Here is a 26,059-nt window from a genome sequence, read left to right as displayed (position 1 = left end):
TTCTGAAAAAATTATGCACAGTTTAAACTTCAAGCATGTCTACAATCTGTTTAGTTTTAATGAGATGGCTCACTCGAGCTTTTAGATTGAAGTGTCAAGTCTTTCCAGGGTTGGGCTGGCATATGGGTTTTCCATAACTACATTTTCATACTCCTACTGCAAGTAAGGTAGTTGGGAATTTTACAGATGCATAATCTAGAGAAAATGTGATTGCTCTCTTTTGAGATAAAATTTGGATTGTGTAATCTACTATCTTTTTCTAAGGGAAGAAGACTTTACTCTTAATCTATAGGATACATATACTTTTTCAGAGAAAATAATAGTTACTATTAAAATGAACATATTTTCCACCAGGATATTTGGATACAACAACTATGACCATTTTGCAATCAGTTTTCAAACATAAATTGACATTAAAAAATTATCTATGTGGTCTATATCAGTGTTTTGCCAAGATAGCTGTGTTTTGCAAAACCACACTGTTTGCCAGCATAGTTTAAATAATTTTTCTCAAACGGAATAACCTATACTGGCCCAAAGGGTATACCTGTTTCAGCTCCAGGGAACTGCTGGCTAAGGAACACTGCATCTCCACAGAGAAAGGCTGCCAAGATATTCAAGGATGATAAGCATACCAGAAAAGCCTTTCAAGGTGTAGACAAGCCTGTCATTAAATTTATTTTCTACCTTAAATAAATCTCTCCATAGTGAAGTCTAGTTACCCTCCTTTACAATATTCTCTTGCTCTTCTTCAAGATCCTCCATGAGTCTAAGGAGCTCATGAGGTTGGCTTAGTTGATTTAATCCTAAATTGCAAAATTCTCTGATTATTATTAACCAACTTCCTTAATTCCCAAACCATGGCAATGAAATACAGTTTGAGAATGTATCTTTTGATTGTTCTCTGTGTGCCCTTTTCCCAAATCCAGATACTGTAAAGCTCTAGCCATATATTTTCAGAGAGTCTCTCAAAGAAACAGTCATGTCATATTTCTTCAAACTCTTGTTCTGACTTCTTTCTGAATATAATCTTGACTTTTTCAACCTGTATTGTTATATGATCTCAGGTAATGGGGCATTTTAAAGGTATCTTCTTTGTAGCCACATCTTTTTATTTCTTTAGGTGAAATATGAAGGTGCATTTCCTGGGTCACCATTTCTTGTCAGTTCAAATTCTCAAAAGACTAGAGGAAAGTAACCTTCTATTTTGTCATGATTCAGCTGAAATCAATATCAAGGCTCCAACCAACCTTTTAGCTAGAATGTACCAATAGGTTGTTTACATTTCATTTGCGATATTTGAATGGTGGAAATATGGTCTACATTTACTAAGTCTGGATGTAGTACTATTTATGGTAGTGATACAAATGCATGTTATAATATCGATGTCAAGACATTTCATAAGCAACAGTGTTCAATGAGGATACTATTAAGAGCTGGGTCCTGCACTTGGGTCACAACAACCCCATGGAATGCTACACACTTTGGGAAGAGCAGCTGGAAAGCTGCCTACAGAAAAGGACTTGGGTGTGTTGATTGACAGACAGCTGAACATGAGCCAGCAGTGTGTCCAGGTGGCCAAAAGGCCAACAGCATCCTGGCTTGTATCAGGCATAGTGTGGCCATCAGGACTAGTGATTTTCCCCCTGTATTCGGGGCCGGTGAGGACCCACCTTGAATCCAGGAATGTTTGCTGTGTTAACCCACTAGAACTGTGTCTAGGTGTAAGATATGCCAAGACAAAAAGCAAAGTGTCTGCATCCTTTGATTAGTAACAAAATATACAAAGTGTAAGATTATTAGTTTATGAAATAATATGAGTTTATAAAGTTGCATGTGAGAAGAGGTAATTCATAATGGTTCAACAGCTCAATGTTGCTGTTCTACAAGATAGCCCCTAGTAGCATCACAGAACAGCTATCATAGCCAATGATTATAACTGAGTCTATCTTATGAGGTTTTTCTGCTCTCTATTTAATGCTGATTTTCCATTCTTCAAAAAGATTGCTTGAAACATTTCCATCCAAGTCTCCCACAGCACAGCAACAATCCATAATATATTCTACCATTCCTAAGCTGAAAGCAACTAAAAGGACTACTTCTGGCTATATCTTGTAACTCAGACATTTCCTTCATTATTTTTTTAAACCTTTTACATCTTTTTCTTGTTATCTGACATGTAGAAAATGTCCTGTCTGATTCACATCCTAACAAAAAAAATTATCCAGCAGTTACCTCCTCATTACCATGTCCTCACACCACTAGCATGGTCATGTCATGCTTAATTAAAATGTTATGGCTACTCTTGCCCACAGTGATCTGCAAAACTTACCCTCTGGTTGCTCTAAGCATAATATAAGGTCACTGGTTCTTGCAGTTTTTCTCATGATTATCTGCCAGGAAAACATCATTCTTTGCTTGTGCTGTGAACCATCTTTACAGCAAATAACTAGCCTATAATAAACTTGGACTTCTGCTAAGGGGTAAATCATCAATGAGTAAATTCTGCTAGAAATATCCTGTTTTCAAGCCAGCTTTCTAGGAATATAACCAGGGTAAAAGTGAGACAGTGTATTACATATTATAATTAGAACTAGTTCTTAGTCTCTTGGCTCTAAACAACGGGCATTTGATCCTGGAAACTCACTGGCATCTGAGCCTGCAAAATCTCTTTTGCAAACAGCAAATTCACAGAATAATAGTGTTCATCTTAGTAACTGCTCACTAATAGAGAGCAAAATCTTCAGAACAATTTCATCTCTGGCACAGATGCCCTGAAACACTTATGAGTAAAACACACTAAAAAACAAAATTATCTGGCTATATGAGTAGCATTTGAGGTAACAGAAAGCTCTCCGAGGAAGCAGCACACATTCAAGGGACTGCAAACAAGACAAAATGTAATTAATTATTTCTACTTCTGTCCTGAATTGCTTAGGAACAGGCATTAGAATTCATAGGCAGAAAGATGTTCAAGTACAATTATCTGAAACAAAATATGAAATAGACACTTGTTTTCTGGTGCACCTATGTATGTCTAACAGAAAGCTGGCTAAGTGTCACTGTCACTATTCTTTCTTAACACATTATTAAAATCTCTTAATCATAGTCAGGCTGTATCCTTGGCCCATTTATACCACCTGAGAGCTGACTTTACTGCTGGGAACTTAGTTGAGGACTGCTGGCAGAGTTTTGATTCAATCTGCATTTATGCAGTTTTGATTTTATTTGCCTTTAGACAGGAGTACCACTTCCTCCTGCAGGTTACTCAGTGTTACAAAGACAGTGTTACTATCTGTCTCTGTTTATTCCATTCCCACCTCAAATTGCTTGAATTTTGTAAGGCAACCTCATTTTAGCAGGTGAACCCCAATGAGACTATTCAATAGATAAAATCTGAGGAACAGAACTGTCTAACAAACTGTGTATCCCTATCAAGGCCGTGTACATCTTTGATTTGACCTCTTGTTCTTTATGTTTTACTTTTATCTTACCACCTTATCTGAAATCTCCTGTCTCTTTTTTTAATCTAGCTACTTCATCTTTCCCTGAGTATATTCCACTATCTTAATAGTCCTCCTTGCACGTAATGCTCTATAACTTTTATATTTTTACTTACCAGTTTTATGTACTATCATGAATGTATCTTACTTTATAGCTATTTATTTTGTGAGACAGCCTGTAAAACCCTTAGTGCTCAACCATTTACAGAAAATACTTTTCAAGTAGTATATTTTAAATATCTTATTTCAACATACTTCCTGGCCTGAGAATAAATCAGTCCATTTAAATTCACCGGCTAAGTATCTCAGAAATCAATGCATGATATTAGCTGCCTTCAGACCAAATGTTTTTAAAAGACACTGATTATAGTGAATTTTCAGAGCAATACTTGAAAATATGATGCCTCCCCAGAATATTCATGTAAAAGGCCAAAAAACCCAACCATTAAGAAAATAATGAATGATTGGAAAATATTTGCTGGTGCTTGATTTTTCTACAAATTCCCAGTCATAGTTACAGTTGAAAGTTTATTCTCTCTCTCTGATCACTCTATCTGTTCTCTAGAAAGGGAATTTAGCAGAGTTGGTCAGGAAAATGAGAGAAAGCAGAAGGATTTATGTGGACAGTTAAATGTAAATGAGAAATAAAAGTTTTAATCAAAATTGTCATTTCAATTTCTTGGCCTGAATCAAAATATTTCTGTGACCTTGAAAAGGCTTTGTAACACTTCACAGAGGTTTCTGTGTCTCTACCTCTTCCATAATGTACACATCCCTATCTTTAGGTGAAATAACACAATATACTATGAAACTTCTATAGCTGAGGCTTCTAATGAAAGAGAAATTCTGACTCAATAACTCATTCCACTAAAGAATTACAAATCACTTGAATTATAACCAGGCAACAGAATGACATTTTTGTCCAGTTCTTCAATGAAAAATTTAACCAAAACCAAACTATACTTATGAACATTTCAACAGATATTTTCCAACTAACACTAAAGATAAATGTTTGATCTGCTTCATTCACTATCTTAGTTTCTCAGCATAGAGCTGTTCTATAACACTGTTGATTGGTTTTGGCTTGTAATACTCACATTGTTAGTACCCCTTTCACAAAATTTCTCCCCAAATAGTAATATAAAAATTCTCCTGTTTCCCCGTATTTAAAAAGAAAAAAAAAAAAAATGACACATACACACAGACACACACAAAAACCACAAGCAAACATTAGTGAAAAGCCACTAAAACAAAATTCCCAAAGAGTTAATCAAATCTTCACGATGTTTAGACTTTCTTACACACAGTGAAGCATGTGATAAAATCAAATCTTACTAAAAATTATATATTCATATTCTCTATCATATTCCTATTATAATACATCTAATATTAGTAGCATGAAAAATAATATCTGCAAACCACATGAGCCCCATTTTAACACACTTCAAATTAACTGCAGCACATATAGCACGACTCTGCCACAGAATAGTTCTAAGGTTATCATTATTGATCTTGCCTGATATTTTCTTGTGAGGAATTACTTGTCATTCTCTCTACAGATTTTGAAAATGAAGCTCATTCAGTCTGTGAATATATCTCTGTACATGCTAATGTTAGGTACCAATTATTTGTACAGTTTCCTGTTAATCAGAACAGCCTTTATTCCCCCATGACATATCATACTAATCTACTACCAAATTACCAAAACATTCAAAGAGCAATAGTTCATCATAGTGTAGGAAGTAGATTTTCTAGTTTATAAAATTATACTGATAAATCAATTTTAGTACATGCTCTGTGTCATGCAGCCTGCTCCCCTGCACTTGCCCTGGATTGTATGTTATAATACTGCCTGGGGCCATCAGATTTGATGTGGGTTTTTTTTTTTTTTTAATTAAATGGTATCCTATTCAAACTGTAGCAACACCAACGTCTGTGACCTCTGAAAAATACTATTTGTAAGCTTATTTAACATGTGTTTTATGCTCACTGTAAAATAACATTTTTTTACATTGGAAGAATCGTATATTTGGGAGAATCATGTTCAAGGAAAAAGAGAGCATTTCCCCTTAAAAAAAACCCCACAGATGTTTTCAATATAAGTCATGCTAGAACTTAGCAATTTGCTTGCTTTATTTCCATAATGCTAATAGTAATTGGTAAGAAATATGTTAATTGTTCTAAAATGCTGAATGGATAATTTTTAGTCAACCTAGTATAATAAAAATCACTACAATTTTTATTGCTAACCTTTTTAAAATGGGAATGGCCAGTAGAATATAGGTTATTAAGTACATTTCATTGATATATTGGGACTATAAACAGTTGCATTATAACCCCCTTTATAGCTTTCAGAAACATTCATTTTGGCAAACTTGTCTAGGAAATTGTGTAAATAATGCAAAATCTGTTTTAACATTTCGGAATTCTAATGGTATATTATCTTAAGGACTCCCACTGCACAAGTTGCTGGAGTTTGTAGTTGGAGCACTGTTATTCATACTGACAGCTGTCACTGCTTCTTTCCGCTTAGGTGAGTCTAATGAGCCAGTCATCATGACAGGCTGCCATTTGTTCCACAGCTAGGGCTTTGCATCAGGAGAAAGAAAGTTACTTGTGGGCAGGCTTATAATCTGACACTCATACAAGCAACTAAAATGGCAAAACCGAAGTCAGTGCTGAAATCTTCTCTAGTTAATGACAACACCATTTTCTCTTGCGCTTTGATATACAAAGCAACTGGAAATGATACATCGACGGTCCGAATCATCCTCACCCAGCTCTTCTACATAACAGACACCCCAGATTGCTTTTGTTGTCTCCCACGCTGAGCAGTAAACCCAGAAGCCTCTTTGCCCATGCCTGCCCCATACAGAGTGAAGGTAGGCTGCCTCTGTTATACAGGGAAGGTTTTGAGAAACTATCACCAAAAATGAGAACACACAAATAGAATTATGGAAACATCAAGGATGCTTTTGAAAGAACTGTGGTAGATTTCTAACAATTTATATTACTTTTTGTATAAGTAAAAGGCGTAATACATTGTAAATAATAAAACAATCCATTAAAAGATTAAATTAAAACACATTACATTCAGATAGAATGAACAGATTTAAAACACACAAGACATCCAATCTATGATTTACAGATTAGACAATTTACAAAATGTCACAATAGATTTATGCAGGGAATCTGTATTATTAGCTCACTATTTTTCTCACCATTTCCTAAAACGTTTTGATGTGTAACTTCCTGGCAAATAATTTTCTTCACTTCTCAGTCATGCATCTTTCTTAAAATCTTAAATAGATCTTCTTGAATTTGTCTTCCTTAAATTCCATTCACTCACAAAACAAAGATGCTGCAGGATTTTTTTGTCTTATCTCTGCACATTATTCAGTACCACTGCACAAAGAAATTGTTGTTCTTTTGACACTGCATCTCAATAAATGGATTAAATGAACTGTGGATATTAACATTCAACCAATAAAAATAAATCTTTATTTATCTAAAATGTATCAAATCTGTTTCATCTAAAAGGCTAATTGAAAAGGCTATTCAGGTCACCTGTGATATTAGAAGACAACTGAATCACATTTAATGCTACTTAAAGGATATGAACAGGCTGAAAGAAAAATTAAGCCATGGCCATTAAAATTTCATTTGACTTAGTGAAGCCATTAACATTTTGGTTTTATGCAGTGGCAAGCATTCTAAAAATATTTCCATATAATTCAGAAACCCATAATTGTCAAATGGCTGACCCTTATGTACCAAAAATTATTGAAAGTGACCTTAAATGACAAATCAGAAAATAAGCAAAAGGAAAAAAAAAAATCTTTGAACACCATTATTAGCTGACATTCTATTCTGACTTCATAGAGTCTTTATATATATGTATAATTACTGTACATACACATACATATGCACAAATAAATTATCTGCTCACAGGAAGTGTCTTGCTTACTCTGATTCACTTCTGTTTTACCACTGTTGTTTTTAAACTTTTGCATCTTATCACAACTATAAGCAGGATTCTCTGTAACAGGGCATCTCTGCCTCTCATAATGACTAAATTGATCTCTGTAGTTATCAGCTCAAGCTCATCTGGCAACCTTGTCTCATATGCTCTTTTAGAATAACATTTTATAGGAAAAGGCTACCTAATTAAAGTTTGTTGTCAAAACCAAATAGACTTCTGTGAATTTTAGTTTTGTTGTTAGAAAAAGTTGCATCTTTACTAGAAATCCTTGCATTTTTTCTATTAATTGCAGACTTTGGTTTTCATTTAAATATTGTCATATTTGGATAACAAATGAACAAAACACTACTTTTATGTGAACTGTAAAGAAGTAATATATATTTTTAAGACAATACCTTATCTCACTCCTTGTAGTGTATTTGTGATACATTGCTTTGCCTCTATGCTTGCCTTTGTAACTTGAAAATGCTACTGCCAATTTTATTTATATTCTCCATAATGAAAAATACAGTAAGCAGAACAAATCAGTCATCAATGCATTAATTTCAAGTATTTTAGACAGTTTAATGTAAAAACTTTGTCTAGAGTTAAAATGGTAACATATCTGATCATGTATCAGTACATAATTCAAATTTCTGATTGACTGCCTGACAAGAAAATACATTACCCCTAATTTTGTCTTTTTTTTTTTTTTTTTTTTTTTTTTACCAATTCAGTTTAAAAAATGCTAATAGAGAAGGCTTTGTTGTAATAGCTGTAAAATATTGTAACATAGAATTCTACATCTTGCTGTATAAACATTACTTTTACTCCTCTGGCTTACTTACTAGTAGTCATCATCGATGTTGATAAGGAGTGGAAAGCACTAAACACTGTTAAGGGTGTTAAAAATGCATTCCAGGAGGTGTAGGTTATCATGGAAACTGAAAGGCTAATCCAGCAAGTTTCTGGCTCTACATACACAGTGTAAAATCTCTGACTTCACAGAAAACAGCAGCGTTGCTACTTCCTCTCTGGACCTAGCACTTGAAGTAGCTTTAAAGTAAAGAGCTGAAAATCTTGTGAAAGTCGTGAAGGTTTGAGTACAGTAGGATGTGTAAATATCTCAAATCAAGAAGTTTTTGAAAGGGTTTGAAATAATACACTGTGCTGAGCATTCAACTGTCTCATGGATTCTTACAAAGTTCTTTTTTTCCATGATGCTCAGATACCTCATTCATCAGCTTCTACTTCATGATTCATCATGACTAATAATAGATGAAATGAGTGGAAAAATAATCAAAGCTCTAATGGCAAAAGGAAGTGTCTGAATTACTCCAATAGATTATCTTCTAAATTGACTTGGCTAGACATTAATTTGGATAAAAATTATTTTATCCTTTCTGAACTTAGTTTTTAATGGGTTACAGAAAATCAGAAGCAGAATATAGTGATGACCTCTTTTCTCCAGTTGAAGTGTCTCTAACTCCTGCCACAGAATATTTTTATTCAGAGCATCCCAACACCTCAAGGTCAAACACTTCTAAACTTAGGAAGTTCAGTAAGGTGAAGCTGTTTTACTAAGCTTTAAGACCAACCAGGTCAGATTAGAACATCACTGGGTTAAAAGCCTTATCTGAAGTAGGCTATAGTTTATCAGAGCCAAAGCTGTGCTCAGGAATGATATCCAAACAGTGTCTTCAGTTTGTTGCTGGAAGAATCACTAGATTCTTCTAGGATCTGCTTAAATATGAGAGTGTGCAAACTACCTTATCAGCTCAGATATTCAGTAAGCAGCTCACCTCACAACTCCTTTATAGCAGATCTCTCCCTGACAAAAGGAAATAACAGCAGATAAAAAAAATATATACTTCTTAGAAAAGCAGCACAAGAAAGAGGGTGGAAATTACAGTATTTGAACTTGAACAGCTGGATACAGCTTATATCTTCCCTTATTATTGCTTGCATTTTGGAATAAAGAAAGCATAGAAATAACTATGCTGAAGAGTCATGTAAATGCAAAGATACACTATTCTGAGAAGGTATGAGTAGAATAAGGAAACTCTGTTTGGGAATTTCCTTAGAAACTTAAGGAAAGCAACTTTTGCTAAGTTAATCATATTAGTTTGAAGTCTGACACTATTTTTAACCTAGATCTGAGCAGAAAGAAAACAATTTGTGTAATAGGACTTCAAATGCATTTATTTCTTAGAACCTAATAAAGGAGTCAGTCAGACATTAATGGTCTCAGCGTAGAACCTCTACAGCCTGCAAAAGAATGCTTCTATTATGAGTATCCCACATGAAAAGGTCAAATAGAGCTTTTCATCAGGATTTATGGAGAAACTCAGTCACCACTTGACTGGCTGAGTTAAATAAACCACAAAGTCTTCAGTATATGCTAAGATCTTGGGAAGTGTAATATTCTTCATACATTCTACCTCACATTCTCTCATCTATGAACATATGTCAATACAGTCAGATAATTGTGATTCCAAGTTCCTCACAGAAGTCTCATATCTGAAATTAAGGTGCCACAGTAAGATTAGTTATTCATCAGTGTGTGAGCCTGTAAAATAAAACACTCTGGAAGTGTTTTTTGTGCCAGCTTTTTCATTTTACTTTATTTCTGAAATGCAAAAGAGAGATATCTTTAAATTATTTTCTTGACACACAACTGGAAAGACTAGAGTCCTGTGCCATGTCGTTCCTTTATGCATTCTTTTGCCTTGTAGGAAATGTCACTGCACATAGGAAAGAATCTTTTTCATTGTAACATACAAAAGCATGGTGGTGCTGCCTGACAAACACACTGTCCTTTGCTCTCTTCACTGCTTTTCTATTAGCAATACTTATCTTCAAATGTTACAAAGCCTCAAATCCCAATTTTTAAAAGATAATATAAAATTCAAGCAAGGATATAGTGATGTACAATTAGGCTCATGTTAGAACAGAATTCAATAATGAGAGTCTGAGACAAAACTTCCCTGAAGACTGATGCAAGATGGGGGAATTATTAATAGCCTTCCACCAAGACAAATACTACACAACAGGCACTACTTATTCTGCTTGATGCATTGCCCAAGACACAGACACCTTCTTAAGAACTGCAATATGAAAACCTATCAAGAACGAAGTGTCTCCTTAGTTTATTTCACTCTATCTTAACACAAAGATGGGAGAAGCTTACAAAAATGTGTCTAAGGAAATCTCTTTTGAGAAATTCAGAACTAAAACCATGATACCAATATGATACCTAGGTAATTTCTAAAAAATAAGTTACTATTACTATAACATCAATACGCAGTATGTGTTCATATCACAGCAAAACAATCCTGCTGCTGCAGAGTTAAGAGAAACTGTTTGAGTGTGCTACATGAAACATGAGAAAATCTAAACCTAATTTGTAAATCATATGTGAATCATACAGAGAAAGCACACAGAAACGCTAACAGCCATACTGGAAATGCAGTTAATGAACACGATGATCTATTCTCATTATTGTATTTAATTCTTATTCCAGATCCTTTTCTGAAATTCTCCAGTCAAATTTAGTTTTTTGTGGGGGTCTGTATTGATATATGAATAACCAGCAAAGAGATTGAAGCCATAAATTACATATACTATACAATGCTTCCTCCAAGCATTTTTCTTCTTAGAAAGCCCTTAATCTAGATCATCTCTTGTGGCAAAAACAAATATCAGCAGCTAAATCAGGTTAGCAGAAATCCAGGATCTGGCAGAATGTGGTGATAATGACAGCCCAAGACAACCTTTTCTTGAGGTCACTGTGAAGCCATGTCATAGCATGGAGATACAGCAGAAAGCAGGAAAACTACTCCAGTTTCACTGCCATGAAACCTAATGTGAAGTTCTCTGTCTACTTGCCATTAATAACAATCCTGCAACAATGCTAATCACAGAATCACATAGAATCATAGCATGTTAGGGATTGGAAAGGACCTCAAAAGATCATCCAATCCAATCCCCCTGCCGGAGCAGGAACACCCAGATGAGGTTACACAAGAATGTGTCCACGCAGGTTTCAAATGTCTACACAGAAGGAAACTCCACAACCTTCCTGGGCAGCCTGTTCCAGTGTTCTGTCACCCTCACTGAGAAGAGGTTTCTTCTCAAATTTAAGTGGAACCTTTTGTGTTCCAGTTGGCACACATCACCCCCTGTCTTACCGTTGGTTGTCACCAAGAAGAGTCTGGCTCCGTTCTCGTGACACTCACCCTTTACATATTTATAAACATTAATGAGGTTATCCCTCAATCTCCTCCAACAGTTCCCTGTCCTTCTTGAACTGAAGGGCCCAGAACTGCACGCAATATTCCAGATGTGATCTCACCAGGGCAGAGTAGAGAGGGAGAAGAACCTCTCTCGACCTACTAACCACCACCCTTTTAACAAACCCCAGGATGCCATTGGCCTTCTTGCCCACAAGGGCACAGTGCTGGCTCATGGTTGTCCTGCTGTTTACCAGGACCCCCAGGTCCCTTTCCCCTACACTGCTCTCTAAAAGGTTGTTCCTCAATTTATACTGGTACCTGGGGTTGTTCCTGCCCAGATGCAAGACTCTACACTTGCTCTTGCTATATTTCATTACATTTTTCCCCACCCAGCTCTCCAGCCTGTCCAGGTCTCTGGATAGCAGCACAGCCTTCTGGCGTGTCAGCCACTCCTCCCAGCTTCGTGTCATCAGCAAACTTGCTAATAGTACAGTCTATTCCCTCACCCAAATCACTGATGAATATATTGAATAGTACTGGTCCCAGTACCAACCCTTGAGGGACTCCACTAGATACAGGCCTCCAATTGGACTCTGCCCCATTGACCACGACTCTCTGGCTTCTTTCCTTCAGCCAGTTCTCAGTCCACCTCACTACTCGATCGTCCAGACCACACTTCCTCAGCGTAGCAGCAAGGATGCTGTGGGAGACTGTGTCTAGTGTTTTACTGAAATCAAGACAGACCACATCTACTGCTTTGCCATCATCTATCCACCTGGTCATGTCCTGATAAAAGGCTACAAGGTTTCCCCTTGGTGAAGCCATGTTGAATATCCCTAATGACCCTCTTATAATCGCATTAACACATTGCTAATAGGTATCAAATTTTCTGTAACATGTAGTAATATATACAAGATGATATAATGCTACTACTACTGAAAAACCTTTAATTCTCTCCATAGAATAAAATTATATTTTTAATAACCAGGAATAAAATGACCAGCTCCTTAGTTTAACTCTCATTTAAAAGTGATAATATACATAAGCCTAAACTACACTTCTAGCTTGGATATAGTTTGGACAAACACAGCATTAATCGGAGATGTCACACACTAAAAAAATGTTTCTTTTCTCCCCATCCCAGGGCCTCTTTTTAACCCAATGTTGGAAGGGAAACTTCACCCTCAGTGGCTTTTGTAACTTGTAATATGAGGTGCTATTCTCCACCTCAGAATTTGTTTCACTAGTTTTAAGAAGAAAACAGTCTTAAATCTCAGCAATTCAAAATAAGAGAGGCTGAGCAAAGAAAAGAAACCCATACCAATTCCTGATTCAAGTAGACTGCACGGTAAATTCTCTCTCTCTGATAATATTGTGCATGGTATGCTTCATATTGCATTATCAGCATCTTCAATACTTCCTTCTCTATAGCTGAGGCAATAGGCCTCACTAGACAGACAATCAAATACATTCCACACTGTGTGGGTGTGATTTATTTCGTAACTACAATTGTTCTACTTCTGTATTTCCATGCATTTCAGTGTTGTAATTTCTGTTTCAAAGTGACCCAGATAAGTGTCATAAAAATATTTTTAAGAAATAAGAAAATTCTCCCAACCTCTCATATGAAACTATACCTACTGAATCTCAAGGAATGTTTTACAGCTGTTATTTAAGTGTTTCTGTAAGGGAGTAACAAAGAATAAACTCATCCAGATTTCATAAACTTACTCATTTCTGTTCTTGAATGATTTCAAATTAGGGATATACTGAAGGGTTCCCATTGTGGCTATTATTTGTTATTTTTAAGCCTTTATATTTCTTTGTGCATTCAGAGAGATGAAAAGAGACTTGCCTTCAACCGAACACACTATTATTCCCACTTTCAACCATGGAAACACAAGGAAAGTACTTCTGATTAAAGATGTTTCATGAGCTATTGTTTTGTGAAGACAGGCAGAAAGATGAAAGAACCAGAAAGAAGGAAGTAGCAGACACTGAAGACTGCTTCAGCAATATGACCCTTGTGCAGAGGTAAAGGAGAGAATTTGGGGGTTAACCTGAAACAACAAGATTTTAAAGCTAAAGAGGAAATAAACTGCATGTAACTGGTCAGAGAAACAGGTCTTGGTATGTTCTCAATAAGACTGCATCTGTTTTTCAAATTTTCACGTCCTATTCTAACAACTTGTAGGTCTGGTATTTTGATTAAACCAAATAGGTCCAAAGTAGTAATTTGATTTTTCATTTCCTGTCTATATCCTTTTTTTTTTTTCCCTGAATTTTCCACCATTCTGAATTAGAAATACACAAACAGTAGCATCCAGTACTACATAATCTGCAAGAGACAACTCCTGGCATAATGCCACAATCCTGCTTCCTCAACACAAGCAGAGATCAGCATCTTAACACAGTCTCCAGACTCAGCCAAACCTGTGCTCAAAATATCCTTGTCTCTTCAAGACTCCATCATTTTCACTGTCCGTTGCCTATCCTTCTCTTCGTTTTCCTGTTGCTCTCTAACATACAGCTGCCAGCCAAGTCTGTTCCTCCATTTGTGCTTGCAATTTGACTACTGACAGATTGATGCCCTGATGTTTTTTACTTTAGGTAATAGCTTCTCTTGTGTTTGCTCTTAACCCTTTGAACTGCTTTTTCATTTATACCTGAAACATGGTTTATCTACCACCATCCAGGATTATGGCTGCTATAAACACAAACTAGCATTAAGACTTGTTCAAGAAGCAATACAGAAGACCAAAGGTGAAAACTAAGTCAAACCACAGAGGAGTCCATGGACAAGTTTAATGGAAAAGGTCTACTAACTTATTAAATATGCCCAGCTAAGTTTGCTAAGTTTGGGAAAAATAATCATAGAATGTAAGTTTCCTGTATTTCATCTCTATCTCATTGAATACCCATGACTCCAGATCACTAATGTAAGTTCTGTTCCTGGTAATTCATTCAGTTTTCCCATGTACTAGGTAAGGTTTATCAGACTCTGACTTTAAACTCTCCAAGCAAATCTGGAGGAACACGACCAACTGCTTTTTTTTTTTTGTTTCCAATTTATAAAACAAATAAATAAAACAGGACAAATCTGGACCCTGTGGATTAATATATTATTCAGAGCAACCATGAGCTATTTCTTCTCTTAAGTTAGTAGCATACAGGGTATAGAATATGGGGAATCAAGTCAAGCTGTTTGATTATAAAAAATGCCCACTTTTTAAATTAAAATACATAATGATGAAAGAAACAAAAATAATTTGTTAAATGAAAATTGGGAGCTAGTGAGCTTAGACATACTTCATACTGATGAATATTGCCACTATATGAGATAGGTAAAAAAGAACAGAACTCTATTGCAGTTCAGTAATCAAAATATAGGCACCTAATAAAGGTACTTCAATCAATTTAATCAAGTTTTCTAAAAATCCTACAATGTAGCACTTGTTTTCCATGAGGTGGTAAAATATCATTTAAGACTGACATTTTGAAACTTATTTTTTTAATATATTCTCAGTATGTTTAACGGCATGTATTTAATATACAGGATTTCTCACTGAAGGCATCATTAGATCATAGAATCATCTAATGGTTTGGGTTAGAAGAGACCTTAAAGATCATCTGGTTCCAACCCCCCTGCCATGGGCACAGACACCTTCCACTAAAACAGGTTTGATACTTAAATAATTTCTCTTCTGGTTTGACACACACGTTTAGAGATACAAAATCTTATTCTTAACAAAAAAAAGAATGGCTATCATATCCCCCTGAAATAATAAGCAAAACAACAAGCTTAAATTTTATGTGTGACGTTAATACTTTGCAAACTACGCTGCCAACAAATCTTACAAGTACACCATGTCAGAAGAAACTGGGAATTTTCAATGTGATAACAGTTCTGTCCCTGAAACTTTCTAACCCATCTAGACATGTGCCAATCAGTTATATCCAGGTCACTAACACCACAAGGTCCCTGACTGATTTGTATCAGTGTGAACAAATTGCCATTACATGTATCCTTAACAAAGAGTCACAGAATGATGACACTTGAGGTTTTGAATATAAAATTTTATCTTGTTCTTATAGCTCTGGTCAAGGTTCATACTGGAACTTAGTGCTCCTCATTGACCACACTGTTTCACAGAAACCATTTATTAATAGCTGGTGGCTGCAAACATTCTTACAATACATAGGGGACATACGTTAAATAATTATAAATATCATGAGGTGGCACAAAGGTGATAAACTACATTCATCACAATCACTGCGAATGTATATAGCAATTACAAATAATATAAGGTCTTAATTTAGCACTGGAGTTAGTCTATGCAGGCCCATCTAGGCTCACAATAATAAACCACACAAGTGATTCATTAATTATTAACTTTATTCTGTCTTTTGCTATCATACCAGTTTTAGTTACATAAGAGTGACAGAGGATCTTACTAAGATTTTTTTTGGTTTATTGAGTATGACATGTACTGCAGGTAGTGATATAACAGAGGACTGAGTACAGAGCAAGGAACTTGATACTCCCGAAGACTATTCCCAGTCTCAGTATTTTGTTGTGTGGCTTTAGGAAAGCTCTCGAGTAAGTGCTGAAAGAATGAATTGTGTATGTCCTCAGCAACAGTTTCGTGTTTGGTTTTAGAGAGGAAGACCAAAAGTGTTAGGAACAAAAATCACTCAGGAAAGAAATTCTGAGATCACCTTACCTATGCAGAGGTCAGTGTATATTTGCTTCAGTTAGTGCTTTATATTCACTGTGGTGTTTACTGCAACGTATACTTCTAACACTACAAACTCTGCCTTAGCATATTTTCGATCTCAAGTGGCCAAGTTCTCCAAAAAACAGAAACCAAACTACAAGCACAAAATTGCCTTAAGTTTATTGTTTTTTTAAGCATGGCTTTACAATAGTCTAAGCCTTGGAATTTCAGATCCACTAAAAGAGGAAAAAAAAAAAAATATACGCTCAAGTATGGTATGTGATCTAAACATTTTTCCAGCAAGCTATTCTTAGGTAGATTGTTCTCTGAAAATAAAACAAAACAAAAACAAAACAAACAAACAAACAAAAAAAAAAGGGGGGGGGGGGGAACCCAACACAAAACAACAACATCAACAAACAAACAAACACCACCACATCGAAAAATGTTCCCACTAAGGTGCTTTGACTTTTCCAAGAGACAAACATGATTTTCTGTGTACCTCAATAAAACAGTCAAATGGAATAATTTGTTTTCACTCACCTCCTGAAACCACCAGTTATGGTAACTAAAGCACCTGGTAGAAAAGTATGTACCGTATTCTTGACAATCATGCTTACTGCATCTGCTTCTGCCTTAGATACACAGCTAACAAGGTCCTCATAGTAAAGAAACCCTGGAAATCAAAGGCAAAAAATTGTCACTCTATGGTATTATCAAGATCTCAATAGTGTTATGTAAGCTCCATGTGAAATAACCACCTCTCACCAGGAAGTTATACCACACAACTCGTATCATGCACAAAGGTACCGAGTCTAATGACAGGAACTAAAAAACACTCAGTTTTGAACCTGAGGTTCAAAACATAGGTTTGTTTCAGGATATACTTTGATCTAGTCTCTTCCAGAGTCTTTTCCTTCTTTCCCACCACTCCTGGAGTCAGTCTCCTGCCTTGCATGTGGGGAAACTGCAGGAAAGATACAGCCTCTTATCTTTTTCCTTATAGTACACATGTGTTTTTGCCATTATAATTTGTTACAAAATGTAGCAGCAGTTACAGTTTATAACAACAAGGCAGTCAGGATAATTGCTCCACTTACTGAGAATTTCAATATTTATAAATTACTCTGACTTCCCTACCAGCTCCCATCAATAGCGTTTCTGGACGTACTACTTTAAAAGGTTCTATTCCCAAAATGATGTGGTTTTATCTAAGTAAAAGGCTCAAAGATATATGAAATACCCCAGCTATCTTTATGTTTTATTACAGAGCTTGTATCAAAAAAGCCCAGTCCTGCAGCTTGCTTCACATTTGGATATGACACGTAAAAATAAAAAAAGGACAGAGGAGCCTGAATGTGGGCAAGTGGATCCAAAGGCTACCGAAGTGATGTAAAACACATGGGTTTAATGCAAAATTAAAGTGACATGATCTTAAGGTCATGTTATATCATCTCCTTTTCTTAATGTAACCGATTCCTTTGTTTAAAATAATTCCTTTATTTAGGGAAATGGCACACACACAAGAGAGATCTTATGGGGAAGCAACATTATTCATTTGACCATGTTTAACACTTGTAAGTTACTATGTGCTAGGATTATAGAAGTAATTTTACAAGTATTTTATTACAAATCCTTATTTATCAGACAGGTCCCCTCTGAAAAGTAGTTCTGGGCTTTCCTAATGTAATTTTTTTGCGACCTGTGAAATAATGACCCATTAATAGTTTTGTGTTCAAGAGCAGATTTCACTAGGTATCTGTGTAAGCAAGTAAAAGAATATGCATATTAATATGTTTTGAATGATACCATTGTTAATTAGGAGCTCTCTTAGTCCAAATATTATTTTAACCTAATCATTTAATACTCACAATACAATGCAGCAAGAAAATTGATGTATAAATGAGCCTTGCCTCCTCCTCCGGTCCTGTTATCAAGTTCTTAGAGCACTGAGATACAAGTTTTTCTGAGACTTTCACCTTACCTGCCTTCTGCATTTTTGACAGCTTCACAGTCTTGTCAGCTTTTACCTCTTCCAGGGTTCGTAAACCCATTCTGTACCATTTTTCAGATGTCTTCACTCCCACTCCAAAGACTGAAGTAAATTGCTAAGGTCAGTAGAAGAACACACATTTCAGTGCTATTTTCTAAAGGAGCACTGAATTACACTAACTAGGTGATGACACAGATTTACAGGGAAAATACTGGGCAGAGTTTATCCTACGTTGAAGATAAATTATATGTAATACAAACATACATATTCAGCTTCCTTTCTTTACATAGTTAAGTTGAACATACAAATGAACATGGGCAGTTCCTATAAAACTGAAATTTAAACAATAATATTGTAGCACCCCCAGCATCTTTATACGATTTAGTCAAATAGACATTTTCAAATAAGGTTTGAAATAAGGATAGTAGTCTTTATTTTTACTGCAAAGTTAAGAAATGAAAACAATAACATTAAGTAGCTGGATTCCCTTACACTGACTTAATAGAATAAGAGGCATCTCAGGACTACCTTCCCAATTTGACTGACATTATGATTTTGTATTATACGCACTACTAGCCCTCAGTTGTACACATAATGTTGGTGTGGCAGCATTTCCGAGAGATGGGATCAGCGGGAACTCTGTGGCTCTTCAAATTCTGCACTGAGGGCACTGGGTCTCAATGGTATGTGGAAACAGACTGGAAGTATATAAATGTGTTCTTATACTGCATTCTATAAAACACATATGATTGAAGGTCATGCCAAATATTATTTTCCAAAATTGGATTAAACTTAAAGTACATTTTTGTTAGCTTGCATATTATAAACTTTTGTACAATTTTTCAGTCTTCACGTGAGCCAAGCTAAATTCCTACACATCTTATTTGGAGTACAGATTTCCCTATTTTTCCCACTGAAAAAAAAAAAAAAAAAATAGGCCCAAATCTATCAACTTCTGAAGTCTTAGTGTGGTTGTATTCCATTTATTCCAAAGTAATTTTGTACACTGACTTATTCCCCAAGAAAGGATGTAAAACAAAAACATCACAGTTTTAAGCATTATTCAGTGGATCAATATTTCAGATGAAGAATGACATGAAAGCAGAAAGGAAAACTTTCATGCTTGCCCAAAAGCATGTTCCTTATGTTCAGTTTGTCAATACTGAAGCTCTCAATAGTTTCTTTGTACATTTATAGAATTCAATGAATAGCTGTGTAAGACATGAATAACTGTTGTTCTCCATTCAATCTACAACCTCTGCATTCTAACCATGCTAGATTTATTTTGTGGTTTTCTAGTGAGATTAATTCCTTGGAAATAATTAAGGTAAAGAAAGAGAAAAATTTAAAACTTGGATAATATTAAATAGGAATTACGCTACATTTTGTATACAATGGATGAAATTACCTATTCTCTGTCTGAATCATGGGTGTTTATAAAAGAATGTCAATTTTTCAATACTTAGATTGTTATCTCATAATGTTTTTGCTAGCATTAAAAGATTTTCTAAAGGGTCTATTACTGTGTTTTAAATTATTCCAAGAGACTTAATTAATATTGGGATAGAGAACTAAAGAAAACTGATTCTATGCCACTGTCCAAATTTCTAGGAAAAAAAAAAAATACCACGTTTTTTCTTTCCATATTAAGGTTCATTATTATACAGTTTAGTTATAGATGTCAATTTATAGACACTGCCCACAGTGCAGTGTGAATGGCAGGTAGCCCATTTCTTCAATTGTGTATGCAAGCACTGTTCTTTTTCAGATGGTGAAAGTGAATTATATTAACTCATTTCCTGCATTATCCACTTTTATGAAGTGGCAAAGTGGCAATGACATTTATGTACCCTACATCTAAACCACATACTGTATAATCTTTTTTCAGTCATTTGACAACTGTGGTCGTGGGACCAGCAGCGATCTTTTAAGTCATGGTAAGTGGGCTTAAAAGTCAAAAAAAGAAAAAAAAAAAATAAGCAGATAAGGAACACAGGAGGTTCCACTTAAACATGAGAAGAAACTTCTTCTCAGTGAGGGTGACAGACACTGGAACAGGCTGCCCAGGGAGGCTGCGGAGTCTCCTTCTCTGGAGACATTCAAACCCGCCTGGACACTTTCCTGTGTAACCTCATCTGGGTGTTCCTGCTCTGGCAGGGGGATTGGACTGGATGAACTTTCCAGGTCCCTTCCAATCCCTGACATTCTGTGATTCTGTGAAGTGATTTTCAGCAGTCACCAGAAGCATGCTAAACATTACAATTGAGGAATTAACTAATATGGGAGTCTTCTTGGCTTCCTTAGAAGCACATTAAAAATGTTGCCAAGAACTGCTACAGCCAATTTGGCCAAAATGTTGAGACTGTGCTCAGCTAACAAGAGAGCCACGTAAGTTTGTTGTAATTAGGCATAAGGCACATCTCATATAATCCGTTCCCTGTTAGGTTTTATTCTAATCTTAAAGAAATTTTCTTAAACACAGAAACGTAAGATTTAATGGCCGATGTTCAATCTTTATTACCATTAATAGGCAAGTCTGGTTCCTGAATCCTGCTGCACATGTAAAACTACACATCTTCTCTGAGTATTGCTACAAGATGGCATCAGAATGGAAGAACCTTTCCATAGCTGAACTAAAAGTGAATAATGTAGGGGAGATTTAAAAAGCTGCATTCCTTTTATTCTCTGGTTCAAATTTTTCTGAAGGCACAAAAAGTATATTTTTAAATATTAAAACTGCAGATAACATTGGGAAAACATTTTCCAGTACATATTTTTCCAGTGGAGGATTCACTGACAGTTTAAGAAACAGGAAATGCAGTACTTATGTGTTTTAGATTCCCAGTAACTACGAAGAAGTGTGACCATGACTCCAAATCTACAATCTGCCTAACAAAGAAATATCTCCAGTCCTCCTCTGCCTGCCTCACACAAAAGAAAACTAAAATTGGTCTGAGTCATCATCTTCAACTGGTATTTTCTTAATGCCAGAATAAGCTGGTATAGTGTTATAATGATAATCAGCCAAATAAAAAAATAAACCAAACATTGGGTTAAATTTATAGTGAAGAGTACGCATTACATTAGTTTTCAGGAAAGATTGTTTAGTTCAAGTTTAAGAGTAACTGTGTATGCATCACATTAATTAGAAAAACAACTGATTTCACCACTATTCCTTATTCTATCACAGTTTCTCTCTGCTCCTTTCTCTTTATGCATGATCTTTCTTTTTTTTTTTTTTCATACTTGATATTGGATGTTCCTTTATAATAAAATTGATGGTTATGTCTAATCTATACTTAAATAAATAAAAGAGGAAAATATATGGAATTTTAAACAACAGCAAACTCTAAAATATTTACCTTAAATGATTTGTATCGTTCATCATTTAACACTTCTTTAGCTCTTGAACTCTCTCCTTCTTCAAGAATTTCCTAAACAAAGAAGAAGTTGCTTTAAAAAAATCAAGATTACAGTAAGTTTTAGTAAAATAATCTAAAAGAAAGTCTTATCAACCTGTAGAAACATGAGGAGTATCCTTAGCAACCATATTGTTTTAGTCCACTAGGATCAAATTCTGCAATGCTTTTTGAGACAGAAAATTACTGAAGGATGAAGAAGAAACTGGAACCACAGAATAAATTTCACCGTACTTATTTACTCATAAATTCACTCAAGGATGAAGTAGAAACTGGGACCATGGAATATATTTCACCGTACTTATTTACTCATAAATTTACAGCCAGAAAGCAGTTATTTATCATAAGCTATCAATGAGTTGTCCTGAAAATTAGATCACATTATTTGGTTGAGTTTACTTCTCTTAAAAGTAAGAGCATTGTAAGAATAGATATCTTTTTTTCTGGAGTGTACAGTTCCTTCAGTCTTTCTGATAAAAACTGACAAACAAAAAAGCCTTCACCAATAAAACCCCCCAAAATGAATTCCCAGTTCCCAGGTAGTAGGTACAAAGAGCACTTCAGAGGCTACATTCTTAACTGCTGGGGTGAGGCAAACAAGGAGCCAGAGTGAAACGCAACACCCGGCAGTGACCTCCCCAGGCAGCTGAGGGCCCTGGCCAGCTGCCTGCTGCAGTAACAGCACCCGTGATGTAGGGTCCTGGAAAGGCTAAGGATTAAAGAAAAATGCAGGAAATACTCAAAGCTCCAGTAAGAATGCAAAGTTCATCCATCACCTAGATAAAAGGCTTTGCTATAACTCGAATCAAGGTAGGATTTAACATTAAAGTACTAAATTATTTACCAGTTTTGCAAAAATAGTATTTCTAATAAAGCATTCAGGTGAGCAAAGTGATGTTGCCAAGGGCAGAAGTCACGTGAACAAAACTATTAACAGTTAACCTGTCACATCCAAACCAGATTGAGACTTTTAAAATTTTGTACAAAGATGATACTACATTATTTGTTAACTCATATTTATTCACTAGCTACCCTGATTCCTAAAGAGTGGAGGTTCCATGACAGAACCTTGTGTTACAACAGGTTTCCAGAAACCATTGTGTTCTTAGTAACAAGGATAATATAATGTTATTACAGGAAATGCAGAAGGTTGTGTAAACAAACACAGATATCAATGCTGTACTCTATGACCTCTAAAAGCAGATCTGTAAAAGAATCAATTGGCAGAAAATTCAGAGGCATGTTACCTCAATGACATCTCTGACTCGGTCTCCCATGCAGGGCAACCCTTGTATATCTTTCATTCTGGTTACTGGAAATGGAAGGAATTTCAGCACAGAAGCTGCCCTCAGAAATTCCAGGGAAAATATTTCATTTTCTTTGAACTCATAATTTTCAGCCATTATCTCAAAGGCATCCTGGAAAGGGGCAGATAAAATTTAAAGGTTAAGAAAAGCTTAAACTATTCAGTATACTCCTTAGAAAGGTTACTTCATATGCTAATTCAGGAATGATTTATTTATAATAGGGAGAGAATATTGAGTTCATTAAAAATAGTAAAATAAAACTAAATTTAAAAAAAACACCACACAAACCACAAACAGCATAATTTTCTAACCACTTGAAATTTTCCAGGTATCATAAAAATTGTGTATTAGAGGCAAATGTGGGAAAAGATTTTGATTCATAACAAAGCCAAACTTTAAAATCTTCCGTGAGATATACTTTCCATATTCTGTTCGATCTAATAAATCAATGTGAAATAGTGCCATAACCTTTAGAATTGTGCCCAAGCATAAGTAATCCAGCAGGTCAGTACATGACTTTGTCATTTTCAGACACAAGCAAATAGGAGCTTCTAGCAATACCAGAATACCAACCACCTTCTTTTTGAACTTGTAGCCATGCTTCTATTTAGTAACTTAGAGAACAAACTCTCTTTTTCCTCATTTTTCAGATGTATGACCTATGCAAATAGAAACATTTTCTTCAATGTTACTTCAGCTATCCATGGCTTAGTTTACCTGATGTTGCACTCAAAAAAACCTGGAGATTGCCAGTGTGATGATTTTTTTTTTTTTTTGTTTAACTATCCAAATGTCATTTACACAGCTTTAGACTCCCCCTCCCTCCCAGCATCTATATATACATATATATATATATATATTTCTTAATAGAAGCAATGTTTAGAAACGAGGAGTAGGGAACAGATTGCACAGTAATGTAGAAGAGAGGTAGTTTTTGGTTTCTCAGTGTGGAATGCTGAGTTTTGGGAGGGAACAAATGCTGCAAGAAGAGTTTTTGAATAACCTAAGAAAACTTGTGAAGCCTTGCAGCTGATTAGCAGCTGTAAATTTGAGTTCTTAATGAAACCTTGCACAAAGTCTCAAAAATTTTCAAGACTGCAAAATTAACTACTTTCTTCAGAGATGTTTAAGACTCTACCTTTTCCAGAAGAGACTTTCACTGTTCAAAGTATTTATCTACAATGCATCCCACACCTTGCCATTTGGGATACTTTTGTGCACCATTCAAATGGCACATGGCAGGCCTGGTACATATCACAAAAGAGCCAGCCTTGCAAGCTCCCACACAGCATCATGTCCTGTGCTCCTGCCAGACATCCCATTTCTTACCCTTCATCCAGTCTCTCAAGAGCAGCTAACAGACCCCAGCCTTGAACGGGCCATATGTCCCACTGTACCAGTTCCTGCACATCCCTCCTGGTCTCCAACTTACTCCCCGTTTCTTTTTTGACCCCCAAGGCATTGCAAAATAACAAAGAAGTGGCTGTCAGTGTGCATCTGCCTGCAATTATTACTACTCCAAGCTGTAGTCCAATTGTTTGTTCAGAAGCTTTTTTGGAATAAAGATGAGTAACACCCTGTGATACAGATATCAAGAGACATCAAATGGCTTATGAGAACAACGACTGCAGTGGATACTAGGAAGGAATAAGATTAAACTCAGTGTTTATAGGATCACTGTTCACATTTAGGCTCAGATTTCATTTCATTTGCAATTAAATGTATCATTATATAGTTTAAAGAAAATTAATTTTAGCTTTTTCTTTGATTTTTATCTTAGCGTTCATGTGATTTTTATATTGGTAGATAAAGCAAATTAAAAACCAGCATGCCTTGCACATCCTAAATGCTACATGTATAATATTTCCAGGTGAACTGGAGTGAGTTCCAAGCCCATGAACTGACATGACAGCAAATCCAGTGAAGTTATCCCTTTTTTACATCCGTGGAACTGAGAACAGCATCTGTGACCCTGCAGTGAAGCAACACAGCCTGATTTAAACAACAGCAATAAAAAAAACTTCCTTGAGCTACAGTAATTTAGATCATTAAAACAGAACAACATCTTAAAATTAAATGGACCTTTCACAATGAATGTAGATTATTTACATATTGTATTTCATCCTTTTGTCAGTTTGAGAAAAAAGATCATTTGATATGTTTTGTTGTTCAGATTATAAATATTATAGTCTCACTGAAGCACAATGAAGGTTCTAATACAGAAAAAAAATAAAATAAAAAGTTGTCTCTACTGACCCTAAGATTTACAAAACCTTCATCTTAATGATTCAAAAATACGAGATCTTAATTGATTTGACAGTATCTCTTTAGAAGAAATAGGTACCTTAGTTGAACCACTTCGCTTTTCTTTTTTCCTGTGTTACCACATTAAAGTATAAAAATAATTAATTAGTGCTTGCTACAGAGGATTTGCTTTGTTCTATATTACCAGTATAACTTCACTCCTTGATCTCTCTATGAATCAATCACCTGTTGTCCATCTCACTGGAACAATCCTTCCCTTAGCTGTATCTTTATTTATCAGCTACTTCAATTACCCTGATTAGTAAATGCTGTGCAATGCCATTTTCACAGCATTTCATGAAAGACATCTTGAGATAGAGAGCAGTTTAGCAAGATGCTTGATTTAGAAGTTTCTACCCATATTTACATTCAATTCGCCTTGGGTATAAAGAATCAAAGCAAAGAGGGAGAATATGCTCCTTTGAGAGAAGAAAAAAAAATCCTATTACAGAAGTAGTGCACAAAACCTTAGCTTCCTTACAGCTGTCTTTAAAGCTATTGCAGTGCCAAATCGTTGGATTTATTCAACTGCAACTCATTTTTTTCTACATTTAAGATCTTTATTTGCTTGACAGATTATGTTGTACTCAATTACATACTTTATGGTTAAAGACAGGTG

The 26,059-nt window shown here is 35.5% G+C and overlaps 1 protein-coding gene across 1 annotated transcript in view; it reads right to left on the bottom strand.

The window, feature by feature from the left end:
* The window catches only part of DNTT (DNA nucleotidylexotransferase), a gene marked incomplete at both ends in the record, with an annotated part of 93,619 nt that overhangs the window by 46,891 nt on the left and 20,669 nt on the right, over positions 1–26,059 (bottom strand). The window contains 4 exons of the mRNA XM_080347877.1: positions 16,961–17,093; positions 18,402–18,525; positions 21,773–21,844; positions 23,077–23,247. Coding sequence (XP_080204003.1) covers positions 16,961–17,093; positions 18,402–18,525; positions 21,773–21,844; positions 23,077–23,247 — 500 coding nt within the window. The remainder of the gene's footprint in view (positions 1–16,960; positions 17,094–18,401; positions 18,526–21,772; positions 21,845–23,076; positions 23,248–26,059) is intronic.

Source organism: Nesoenas mayeri, assembly GCF_963082525.1.
Source record: "Nesoenas mayeri genome assembly, chromosome: 7".
Taxonomy (NCBI): domain Eukaryota; kingdom Metazoa; phylum Chordata; class Aves; order Columbiformes; family Columbidae; genus Nesoenas; species Nesoenas mayeri.
The sequence above is the reverse complement of the archived record's forward strand: the minus strand, read 5'-3'. Positions and strand labels throughout refer to the sequence as shown.